This window comes from Siniperca chuatsi, linkage group LG18 (genome assembly GCF_020085105.1).
Source record: "Siniperca chuatsi isolate FFG_IHB_CAS linkage group LG18, ASM2008510v1, whole genome shotgun sequence".
Taxonomy (NCBI): domain Eukaryota; kingdom Metazoa; phylum Chordata; class Actinopteri; order Centrarchiformes; family Sinipercidae; genus Siniperca; species Siniperca chuatsi.
The window spans coordinates 17453403-17466669 of record NC_058059.1 but is presented as its reverse complement, the minus strand read 5'-3'; the positions used below and the strand labels follow the sequence as shown (position 1 = coordinate 17466669).

At 41.4% G+C, this 13267-nt stretch overlaps 1 protein-coding gene across 6 annotated transcripts in view; it reads left to right on the top strand.

The window, feature by feature from the left end:
* Positions 1 to 13267, top strand: part of LOC122865712 (A-kinase anchor protein 2) — an 86455-nt gene that overhangs the window by 11724 nt on the left and 61464 nt on the right. For all 6 annotated transcript variants that reach the window (XM_044174528.1, XM_044174527.1, XM_044174529.1 and 3 more), the window contains one exon: positions 9994 to 10074. In XM_044174528.1, the coding sequence (XP_044030463.1) occupies positions 9994 to 10074 (81 nt within the window). The remainder of the gene's footprint in view (positions 1 to 9993; positions 10075 to 13267) is intronic.

Sequence of the window (13267 nt, the reverse complement as noted above, 5' to 3'; positions counted from 1 at the left end):
GCCTCCTCCAAATGAGCATCTGTCTTGTCTCAGCTCTGTGTGTGTACACTATATCAAAGACAATAACGGCACTAATAGCTTTCAAGCCCTACCAGGCACTTAAATAGAGATGGGTTACTATTACACTAATAGTACTAACAACTCTCTGAGGCAGCTAAGCACTCTGTAAGCCTCAGCCTCAGCCAGCCAATGGAGGTCAAGTGTAAATACAGAAGCTGGGCAGAGCATCTCAAAGGGAAGAGGAAGGATTTTACAATGGCATTCCCTAATCTGGTGGCAGTTTCAGCACACCAAAAACACAAGATTGAAATTGTTTAAACTGTCCCCGGGAGAACGTTTGAGTGATCATAGGTGCAAAAACTAGACGATTTTGTCTTGAACAAGGATAAAGACAGGCGGTATTTGTATCTGTCTGACTGACTTTCTGAATAATCATTGCTGAACCCCTGTAGAGAGGCGTACAGTGCATATACACACACACACATATTGTCTCCGGTCTGAAGCTGACATGCTAATGATTTTGTCAATAATTGATACTCTGATCTGTCATCACCATCATTGTCTGACCTCATCAAGACTTTAGCAGATCTCAAGCCAATTTGGAAGCTTCCTCTAAAATCAGAGCCGAGGGTTATACCAGTCATGTCAGTGTCTTCAGACACACCTCCACTGAATCTGACACTGGTTTTATTGAACATATCATATGAACTTCCAGTTTGCCATGCTTTATCTGTTGAACTGAAGCAAAAAATCACTGTCAGGTAAGCAGACAGCTGTCAGTACAATGTTCATTTATCACAGAGACGTGCTGTGTGGCTCATTAATAAAGCATGGCACGATTGGCTTTGAATCACCAGCGCCCTTTTTTTTTTTTAGCTTAGCAGAAAGGACATTATAATTATCTGCTCAATCACAGCTGTTACAGTGACACAGAGTAGTGAGAATTTACGGAATTCTACCAAGACTTCTTTACAACAATTGCTCAGAACACATTATAATATATAACATACTGGGGGGCAATTCATGATTTTAATACATTTCTTTTTCTGCACAAATGCTAAAAGATGAAACATGATTTAAAAATTTATATTTCTAAGGACTTCATGTGCAACAGCTCACAGAAATGTGACTCTAGACAGCTATTCAGGTAGCCAGTTATCGTCTTTTTTAGTGAAAAACAAACTTCTCAAATTAGTTATTTTATGTATAAGAAAACAAAGACTCAAATGAATTGTATTAATTTATCACCCAGCTCTAGAATGACCACATACTGCCAGCATCCAGTATGTCTGTCCGATCTGTCTGTTCCTATATGTAACGTTCTTCTGTAAGTACTTTTATATTTCTTATTAATTATTGAAGTACCAGAAGAGCAATGAACTCCGTGTGGCATCTCTCAGCTCCTGCACAATTTATTTACAGTAGTTTTCTTACTGCATTTTTTAAACTTAGCCATGTTAAATGTAGTTCAGTAAAGATGTTTCTCTTTTGAGTTTTGTCAGAGATAGTCCCATCCAAACTGAAAAAAGGGTATTACTTGTTGTTTTCTTTTCTATATAATAAGATTACTTAGCGTTAATCATTCGGTAAAACAAAGGGTGGGACATTTGCCAGTGTTTAATCTAAGAGTTGATTAGTCAATTGGCTCATTTGGCCACCACACAAAGATTCCCACAGTCTGATAGTGATTACGGCCTCTCAGCTGCCAGCGGTGCAGGTTTCCATGGTTACTAATTGGTCAGATTAGGGAACAGTTGTGATGTCATGTTGTTAAATCCAGAACCCCGTAATTGGTATATTATTAACATGTGATTATAGCTGTCGGATGGAGTAGAGCCTGGTCAGGGTTCCTCAAAAAACTGATTACGTCTGTGTCTGTGTACTTGCTACATAGTGAGGACTGAAACACGTTTTTTACCTACAGAGTGAGGACATTTTTGGAAAGTGAGGACCTTTTGGCCGGTTCTCACAACTTCAAAGGGCTGTTTGAAGGTTAAGACTTGGTTTTAAGGGTTAGGTTAGAATTAGGTTATGGTTCGGGTTACGGTTGGGCATTTAGTTGTGATGGTTAAGGTTAGGGTAAGGGGCTAGGGAAAGCATTATGTCAATGACGGTCCTCACAAAGATAGAAGTACAAGGATGTATGTGAGTGTGTGTGTGTGGATGGGTGTGCGTGCCTGCGCATGTGTTTATGTCTGTGTGTTTTTTGTAAATTCGTGTGTGTTCACCAAAACCCTACGTGTGGTTTTGAGATCAGCCAACAAATGGTGAGTGCTTCATCTTTCTAATTAGCTGTTGCCCATGTGGCCTGCTAACCGCAAACGGCACGGCGAAGTACATACAGTATACGCGTGTGTGTGTGTGTGTGTGTGTTTGTGTGTGTGCGGGTCTTTGCATGCACTCATTCACTGACTTCTCTGTAGTGTCTGTGATATGTTTACACAGATGACCTCAGCCCGTTGGACTCTTAGCTGCTCCCTTCGACACACACACACACACACACACACACACACACACACACACACACACAAACACACACTCAAATGCACACAAGGCCGCAGATCGGCTGGGCCCAAGTCAAAGGGGAATTAGGAAATGGTGCACGAGGAGTGAGATGGTGTGCGTGTGTGTTGCGTTTTTGTTACCTATTGGGGACCTTTTCCGGTGTAAACACTGACCTTGTTGGGACCAGTAGTCCTCATGGGGACTAAAGCCTGGTCCTAATGAGGCAAAATGTTAAGGTTAGGGGCAAGGTGTGAATTGAGGTTAGGTTGAAGTTAGGATTAGGCATGAATTGGTTATGGTTAAGGTTAGGGTAACGGTTTGGGTTAGGCTGTCCACAATGAATGGAAGTCAATGCAATGTCCTAACAAGGATAGCTTCGCAAACTTGTGTGTGTGTGTGTGTGTGTGTGTGTGTGTGTTGTGTGTGTGTGTGTGTGTGTGTGTGTGTGTGTGTGTGTGTGCGCGTGTGTGTTTGTGGGAAAGACAAAGAATGAGGAAATGACAGCTGCTGGCGCTGGGGAACAAGACAGAGACTGTTGGGGTCCAGAGATATTTCATTACGAAAAGATCTTCGGCTCAAATAAAAATCTCTGTGCCTATTGCCTCTCTTGCTCCTTTAAGAGTATTATTAACAATCCTGCAAGACTAATATGCAGTTATGAATTATTCTATTTCCTGGACTCGACCACAGGTTGATCTCCTTGGATGAGCTCAGAGAAGTAATCTGTGTAACTCAGGGTCGTTCTGGAAGCTGGTCAGTGTTCTGGATCCACTTAGTGAGGTCTAACAGAGGGAAGTGAGCGGGGCAGGGTGAAGGTGAGGGGGAGGCTATAGCTAGACCTTGGCATGCACTGAGATTTGTGACTGTGGCATGCAGTGGAGGGCCGGGGTAATGGGCTGCGTTAAGAGAGGTAAATAGAGTGGGGGGCTGGGCAGCCTGCAGGAATGTGTAGTTTCAGTTTGCACAGTTACTGATAGATTGACATAATGGCAGCATTGAACCCTTGGAAACAATTTGGAAAATATTGGTTGAGGTTGCCAAAATGTAGTCAAGTGTTTTCTCCTAACTATGAGTTACTAATAATAACTTTAGGCTGTGATCACATTTTTAACACACTTACACCTTTTTCTGTTACTTTAAGTGGTTTGTCCTCTGCATTTAGGCACATCTGAATCATGGAGCTCAGGTTTAATGGCACTGCCTTGTGTTCCAAGTCAAACATACCTGTTACTGAACTGTTACTGAGTGCACACATGAGGCTAATATAAATCAATTCAAACAATTTGAATGCCTTGAAGGAAAGAAGCAGTCCTTACAGTTTTCCAGTGAACAGTTTGTTACAGATTAGCCTTTACCTTACTGCTTTGCTTTTATTTGCAATTTTATTTTAATTACAGCAGGTAATGGAAATTAGATAAACTGTTGCAAACTGTTGTATACTTTGTGTTGCAGAGCAATAAGAAACCCTAAAATAATCTCTGTACGGGATTGTTTGTCCCTGTGTCAGTTATTTCCTCACAATCAGCAATTAGTCAGGATAAGTACAGCTAAATCAAAAATTTCCCGCCTAGTTAACAGATGTTTGCCATCTTTTAAGCATGTGTTTAGTTAACATGGGAATTGGCTTATTTGGTCCAGTTTACTGAAAAGACAAAAAGGGTTGTCAGATTGCCCCCATCTGTTCGATTAAATTGGAAATACTGTATATGCAGACAGCACAAAGACACAGCTGTTGGTTTATGATGAGTCACTGGAGTCACTGCATCAGTTTCAGTATATGTTAAGGTCTGACTGCCCGCATATGATTGCTCAATAGGGTTCCTGAATTAGTGTCTTAGGTTTCGAATATTTGGCAGAGTGGGTGTTGCCAACTACCAACTGAGCATATTGGATCCTGGAGAGGCAGGAGGGGATAGGTGGCTAGAGGAGGCTTGGTTTATGGACTTCGCCGCTTTATGGGGGTGGGGAGTGCGCTTGGGGCAAAGTCATTTTGAGGAGGAAGAGAGGGTGTGGTTTGTTGAGCAGTAGGGGGTCAGGGGCACGACAGGCATTACATGCCGTCTAAAATTAGCAGCAGCTGTCTTGGACCTACTGGACATTCTGGCGTGTGTATGTGTGTGTGTGTGTGTGTGTGTGTGTGTGTACATGCCTGTGTGTGTGCGCAAGTGAGTGGAGTCAGGGTTCACAGAGACTTGAGACAGGAGAGGTTGGAATGCAGCTCTAGTGGGCGTTGCTGGTTTTGAAATTATTTTCATGACATTTGAGCTTAATTGGATAGTAAACAATGCAGAGTGACAGGACAGAGAAATGCTGCAGAGGGCAGAGGGACTGACATGCAGCAAAGGTATTTTCAGGTGATACAGCTGTGAATGCAACACCGTATTAGTCTCATTACTCTCCTAATAACAGATACAGTGTGGTTTGCTGATAGCAGTGGCATTGTTTGTCGACTCATGAAGCAGACGTCCGGAGACATTAAAAAAACATACCATGTTTTGTTTGTGTATGTGTGCGTCCATGTGAACGCCGACTCGTATCTCTCCTCAATATGGACATGATGAGTATAGTCACCACCTGCTGCTATCGCATGACAACAGCATGCATGATATTTCAGCAATGTGCTGAGCTTGCATTTAATGACACCACCATTGGCTAAGGAGTTACCAGGTTAGCATTCTGTTAATTCTAGACCTAACACATTAGCATTGTCTGAGGAGGACATCACATTCATATGGTCACCACTAATGGCAGAATCGACATTTTCATACTGAAGGCCTGCAGGTGTTGCAACTAATGATTATTTTAATTTCATCATTACCAAAATTGTTGATTGATTTTCTGTCGATTAATTGTTTCAACACTAAATGTATTCTCTCATGATAAGGGCGTATTGGCTCATGGTTTCTACTACTATCCAACAATCTTTCTTGCGCAGTAAGTGCAGAATCAAACCCCTGACATTTAAACAGCAGGTCCATTTCAGTCTCTGTTCTCTAAGCATTCAGATATGGCTGTCCACTGAGTGGAAGATGAGCTTCACTGTGAGATGTCTCTGCTGGGTGTGTTGGCATATGCAGAATGTGACCCGCCTGATCTGTAGCTCACTTCTGGTCACAATCTCAACACCAGCAGATCTTTAAATCGAAACAGGGTTACATCACATTATAATCAAGTCTGTGTGATTGCATGCTGGTTGTGTGTTTGCATTCAAGTGTCTTTATATACAAATTCTGACACATTTTCTTTTTTTATGTAAGCTATCCAATCAGTATATAGTTACACTGAAATTAAAGTTTTTGTTTTAGCTCATTCTGGTACAATTTCTTACATCTATTTGACTACTAACTCCAAAAAGACAAAAAGTTATTTTCTTAAATTAAAAAATTTAAATTTAAAAATGTTGGCTTGGTCCCTGGTATACCTGCTTGCAAGTCTTGTTCTGTTTGTTTGTCCAGGTGAGCATGAGGCCGTTTGCCTGAAAATATGAGTGTCAGTCCTCTTAACAAGAGTACTGTTGAACAGTTTGTTAGGGCTGAGAACATTATACAGATCTACTACAGGAAACCACCCAAATATGTAAGGGGTTAGGGTCAGAAGGGACATCAGACATTGACTTTTAGCCTCCTAAATTCTGTCTTTTCTGGTGTGAACACCACAGAAGAAGAATGAAAGTTAATTGCGCTGAACTTAGGTTTATAGGAACTGCACTCTGTTATTTTGACTCCCTCTCCGCTGCCAAAATGTTTAGCCCTGTAGAATGAGAGGTTACTAAATTCTGTCCAGTCATTGGTGACATTTGGTTGGCCTGTGAAGCTAACAACAAACCAACAGCAATGTGACAAAGTAAACGTCTCCAATGGGGCTCAATCATCTTAAATATTGAACACAGAGCTCTGTATCCAACTTCTTGGATGGTGTCAACAGTAGTGGGAAAAGTGATGTCCTCTGTATAAGAGCTTAGCAGCAAGCCAAGTGGGGCCAAACACTCAGTGAGTCAGAGTGTGGGAAGCCATGAGTGTGTCACCAAGAATGTCAACATATTTTCCTGAGGAGGAAGCTGTGTTCTCTGGGGGAAAATACAGCTAACAGAGCCGGGCTAAGGGTCTTTTTCCTGTCAGTTCAACTGTACAAGGCTAAGGATTCATTTCACTTTTTTATTAACTTCTAATTAATTAGTTTCTGTGGCAGCTTTTTAAGCTGTTCTCGCAGACAGTGACGATCCCTCCAGCTAATGAATTTCTGTTCCGATTGAGAAGTGATAGCTGGACTCGTGAACTGATCCAACACTCTTTCATAGGAACTCTAGGACCCCAGGGAGCTGAACAGTCCTCCACAGTTGGCACCGAAACCCAATTCAACCCAAAGTTCAGTAGTGTTTCTATTCATTCAAGCTGTACAAGTACAAAAGATTAGGGAAGCATATTTCCTCCATATATACATATAAAGTATTATGGTCGAAGATGTGTGAAGACATTGTTAGATTGGGATTTTGTTTGAGAGGATCATTTTAAAGACTTCAGACTTCTGCTCTACAGTAATGCAATGGTTGCATTTATCTAAGGTTTTGCTACTGCTAAGTATTAATTAAGGTTTATTCTCTTTTGAGGCAGGATTGCACAACTCAAGTTTTCACAGCAGCAGTAATTGTCTTCTCCATCTAGATAGTAGATAAAAGATTAAATTGGGACATTTGTGAAAAGTACACTACAAGGTATTCTACAGTACCTGCAATGTATGTGTGCTTGGATGAACAGTATTTGATTGGCCAGTGCAGTGTGTTGCAAGATTATGTTGCATTGCGCTGCAAAAAAAATAAAGCCAGTGTCAGCTTTTTTTTTACCAGACTACCCCCTTGTTTTTGTTTTTTTTCCCACATCCCTCTGTGGCAGACACCCCAGCTACGTTGGCTCATGAAATGAATAAGGAGTGTGTGTTATTTACCACAGAGTTATTGTCAGTCTGAAAGGGCCTTTAGGACAGTTTAGCAACCACTGAAATTAACTATTATATTTAGTATACAATATAAGTATAATGTAATTAAGTAGAGCATTGCTGTGGATGGGAATGCCCATTCTATACATTTTATTTCTGGACTGTGATGGAAACCAAATGGCAGTCAAACCATCTGTGATCTGGAGAGCTCAAGCATGTGTGTGTCTGTGTGTGTATTCTGTACGGCCAGTGGACAGAATACACTGTTTTATTTAGAGAATATATTAGTGTCTACTCATCTGTGTGTACATATTCGTGCCTGTAAATGTACTTGCTTTTGTTTGTTTCTGTTGATGTGTATTTGCGTGTGTGTGTGTGTGTGTGTGTGTGTGTGTGTGTGTGTGTGTGTGTGTATACGCAGTTTGTTTTGCCCATTCCTCGACCACATGTCCTCAACAGTCCTTGACATCTGGTGACCATACCTCTCGGGCTCTCTGACTGTACTTCACAAGCCATGGGAACCGCTGCTGTGTAGGCTGCTGCAGTGTGTGTGGTTGAACATGTGTGTGTGTGTGTGTGTGTGTGTGTGTGTGTGTGTGTGTGTGTGTGTAATGAGAGAGAGAGAGAGAGAGAGAGAGATGACCTCAGGTTTGGTGCAGATGTTTTCACTGTCTGGATGCAGCTTTGTGATGCGTTCTCCCAGCAAGATGGTGTTTGTGAGGATCCTTGTTTTTCCTGATTTTAGATCTGTTTAGACGTATTTTCGCTCAGATATTGTGTTCCTATGCATCAAAAGGGTTTGTCTATTTCTTCCAAGAAAGAAGAAGACACTTGTTCACCATGGTTGACCAGAAACTGGGTCCTCTTGTGGCGAGGACAGCACAGCATATCATTCTGAACAACAAGTCCTTTCCAACCCATAGTAAGGGAAAGATTGTGGAGTGTAGTCTCTCTGGTGTCAAACTCAAATGCTTTGCACGCCCAACCTTCCACCCCAGCCTCCTCCCTAGGGTACTTTCCAGCATCATAACGTCACGCTACTTCTGCCTTTGCTTCTGAGAGGCAACAGTCATCATTCACACGACCACAACAGGTCGCTTGTCAGGAAAATCGAAACATAAGAAAGTATTTTCCGGTAAAAAGTGCCAACAAAAATGTGGAGAAAATGCTGGAGGGATTTGAATGCAGATCAGTCAGGGTCCTTCGAAGTAACAGAAATAAAACTAGTGATACAACGCTTACATTGGAAATAGTGATTTGTACAGCTAGTCCTCCAACTAAACTTACCCAGAATTTTTTTTATAGTTTTATTTATGTTTTCTGATACTCCAACAACTATTCTATTCTGATCTATTTTTCTTCCATCCCATTCTGTTCCATTCCTCTATACTCACTTATCTTCTTTATTCTATTTTGTGTCACGCTTCACTCAGTTTTAGTCCCTTTGAGAGGTGGTCTAACGTTTATTCACATTATGGGGTTTTCCCTGATGGTTATATTTAGCCGTCGGGAAACGTAGCCAGAAATCCTCGTTCTGCTCCCACTGAGAAAGCGAGAGAGAGAAAGAGATAAAGCCACATACACATCTGGAGTATCTCATGCCCTTCAGCCCCAAACAGGGTTGTTCTGGGATCTGCTTTGTTTATATTCCCATGCATATAGTGACTCCACATCGCCTCAGTCTGTTCCATATTTTTTCATTGTTTCAAACCTCCCACTCACCGTCCTCCCAGCCCGTCCTCCAGACGTCAGCCTCATTCATCTCCACGTGAAGTTAAGGATTGTTGTCCCCACCTCAAGTTCAACCTCAGCACCATTTAGAGGCTTCAAGGCCTAATCAGCTCCAACACCACCCCACCCCACCACCCCCTTTAGATAGCCTGTGGATCCTGACCCCTCTCAACCCCGGAAAAGCCCTGACCCCCAATCCCTCTAATACTTCACTTCCGTCCTGCGTGTGCCCGGGGTTTATTTTTCTCCCCGCCGCTCCAGAATGAGAAGTTGAACGGTACAGATGGAGTCAGTGTAGTGGAGATTTGCTGTTGCACTAATGAGAGGAATCGTGGAATATTTTATTTTTGGTTGTTATATATCCTTTCAGAAACATATTCTTAAAGCTATAGCCTGTTTCGATATGTTAATGTCTGATTTCCCTCATTATTCTGCTGTATTGTTTATATATAAATATATATATACCAGAGACGAAAAAAATCAACCCAGTAGACTTAACAAGACTGTATCAGTTTAAATTGAGTTGGACAGTATACTGTATAAGACGCCATTAAGTCTCTGCTCACCTTTAAATTGAATGTATGAAAACCTTAATTGCCCCGAAGGGATCTTGTCTTGCAGATGATGAGCATTAACATTAAACATTCAATCGATACAACAGCATGCATTAGAGCATCATCACGCTCAACTTTTTCAACTCTGTTTTCTTTTTCACTGCCCTCCAATCAGAAAACCTAATGAAACTCCAGATAATATAAATCCAGAACAATGAACTTTTAAATGACCTTTCCTCTCTTCTTTTTTTTTTTTTTTTTTGTCTGCCAGGAGAAGCGAAAACGGCAAACTGAGATTGAAGACAAAAGAAATCAGCTCGATGACCTGGTGCTACAACTACAGCATCTCAAGGTTGGTTTGTGTTACAGTATATTGAAAACATGGCGGTCTTGCTGCTGGTGAAATTACAGGCGGTCCATCTACAATCTATCTTCATTCAGAGTGTTTCCAACGCACATAGCCGTTTACACATGGCTTCTATTTATGTCAGGCTACTCATTCCTACCTCTGCATTTTGAACCCGCTCAGCCATACAAATACTTGTCAAAAAAAACATCATCACATCACTCATTAAAAACAGCCAAGACATAAAACAAAAAGTAAAAATATAAATGTTCAGTCGTAGTCATGATTGATCTCGGTGATAACGGTGCAATAATTATGGAGATGCAAAGATTCCAGAAAGAAGTATAGCTCCCATGTCTGCTGGGTTATATGACAAAATTGCTGCATTATAATGTACTGACTCTCTGCCTCAATATAACATATTTGCTGTTTGGTCTACAACTGGGCTAAACATAACAAAAGTGTGGGCTGCTGTATGTGAGACATAAGAGATGAAGCATTGCTTGAGACTTGAGGTAACAGTTAGTTTAAGGTCAGATATTGATGAGGTCAGTGTAAAGGTGAAGGTAAGGTAGAGAGTTCATAAACATAAACATAGTTCTTGCCTTGACCCGAAATGTCATAGAGAGATTAAGAGACAGAATGTGCCCTCAAACATACATCATGTGCCTTCTTTTACAGTGTTGTTCTGTTCCTGCATGTTGCTTTTACACGTACGTGCATGTGTGTTTAATTACTTGTGTGCACGGATGAATGTGTTGGCCAGTTTCTGGCTGACAGGTAGTGGTTCGTTCCATCCAAACATCCAAATCTCAGTGCTCCTGGTGTGCAGGCCTGTTAGTGCAGAGTTTCCCTTGGCCAAGCAGGGCAGGCCTGGCTGTTTTCTTCTTTCCAGAAAAACAAACACAAATCCAAACACACATAAACATATCCCTTAATAATTACTGCCAGCCGCTACTGGTAAGCCAAGATTTGTCTCAAGTAAACATTGATTTGACGTTCAAATAGTAAGTGCTGCGTAAACGGGGACACGAACTGCTGACAGATTGCAAGTTTGAAAAAATGAACAGCTTTCAGGCATCAGTAATTTCTGTGGAGCACTTGAATCGTTTAACCAATGAAAAATGAGTCCTTTGACCTCTCATACAAGCTCAGAGAAACACTTGACCAGTCCTGTCAGGTGGAGACGCACCAGATATAGGCATCCTATATAATTTGACGGCTGATACACCATGTGACGTCCCTTAAAATACGTTCTGCTTAATCTTCTGCTTCTTAACCCTTATTTCTGTTTCCTCATCATATTTTTAGAATGTACACGTGAATAAATGTAGTCAAAAACAGGTAGAAAGAAGTTTAATTGTAAAAACATATCTATTCACAACTTAGTTAATGTACAGTATAATTCCTGACTGAGTTGCACTTTCTGCATACTGGACTGTTGATGGCTGAGAGGAAATGTTCCTCTCTGCAGCCCTAAATGCTACACAGATGCAGGGTGGGTGGGGAAAACAGCTGTGGGTCCATTATACTACAGTGGTAGCCAGCTTTAATATTTGTAATAAAAATACATTCCATTGTCTAATTAGAGCCTTTGAACACACTTGGCATGAATGATTCCTATAGTAGAAAGTTTGATTCCTACATGGCGGCGTTTTCCAGCATTTAACACCCACTTACAGAAATATCGACAAAAGAGAAACATTGATTAAAGCCATGCGCGCAGTGTGTTTCACGCCATTAAAGCAATGTGTTCAATGCAGTACAACCATTAATGAAGGTTAAGCTGTCTTACCCGGGTTTGTTCAGTCTTGAGTCCAGATTTCTATAGTCTGAGCCCAGCTGCAAAACATACATTTAAACTAATCTAAGCTTTGCTGGTCAGAGTTTGAACCTGAAACGTTTATCATTTGCAAGTAGACATTTTTATGTTTTTATGTAAACCTGATACATATAACTTATATTTCGTTGTGTGTGTCTTAAATGTAGCGCTGATGCATTTTATTCTGCTAGAGTCAGTTTTCTTTTCCTTTCTTTTTTTTTTTGCCCTGATATTGGTTACTCTGCATGGAAAGTAATAATCATAACAAATTACATATGACATCAACTGCTGACATTTCAGACTACTGCAGTAACTACACTTTCACTAGCTTGTGTTGTTTTAATCAATCAATGCTGCATTGCAGAAAACCCCAGGGGTTTACTCTCAATCTCTTATGCCTTTATGAGATAGCTGGCAGTAGGGAGATGACAGGGGAGGGGAGAGAGATGGGGAATGACACGCCACAGTTCATGGTTAGCGCCTTAACCCCCAGGCCACCGCGGCACCCCAATTGTTGTCTGGTAGCTCCTTCCTGCACAGGAAATGATGCAACCTACGTTACCAGTTTTTTATCAAGCCACCATAGATGGACAAAGAAAGAAGCACCACCTGCAAACTCAAAAGTCTGAAAGAAAAAAGTGTTCATAAATATGTGAGATGGCCTGCGTCTTGTATCTATTCCCTTTGTACTTCTCATGCTCTGCAGAGAAGAATGAAAAGAAGTAACAGATATTATCTAAATGCGCGCTAACCCAGACATGTTTGTGCTTTGCTCTTTCATCCACTGAGCTAAACAGAGCCTGTGTGCTGCTCTGTTTAGTTTTCTTGCATACAACACCAGCAGGCTTGAACTCCAGATGTAATCAACATCTGGTCACACAGTCCCATTTAATGGCCATTACCTCTGAGTGCCACACAGCCAGGCAGCATGAAGCAGGCTTTGTAGTCGGCTCTCCAGAGACGCAGTGGCCTGGGACAGGAAATGGAGCCTGGAGATTTGATAAGAACCTCTGGGCTGCATGATTCAAGCCTCTCAGAATGGAGGCGTTGGTCTGAGTCTGGGACCATGTGAACACCATGATGAATTCAGAGCAAAGTTAACCTTACCCAGCATTTTTCTGTTGAAACCTGGTGTCCTCAATATACAGTTGATTTTCCCTCTGGAAGTTATGTATTTTGGTGATTCGGTCTGTTGTAAATTGGTTATTTCAGTTTCTGATGAATAGCACAGGCCTTCTGAACAGCCCCAACCCTTCCCTGTAAGAGTCCAACTCAGAGCGTTTGTGTGTCAGAGCTCAACAGGAAATGGAAAGTATATTAAACAGCGTGAGAGACTGCCAAAATGGTCCAGAAAACTTTATTTACATGGAATGATAC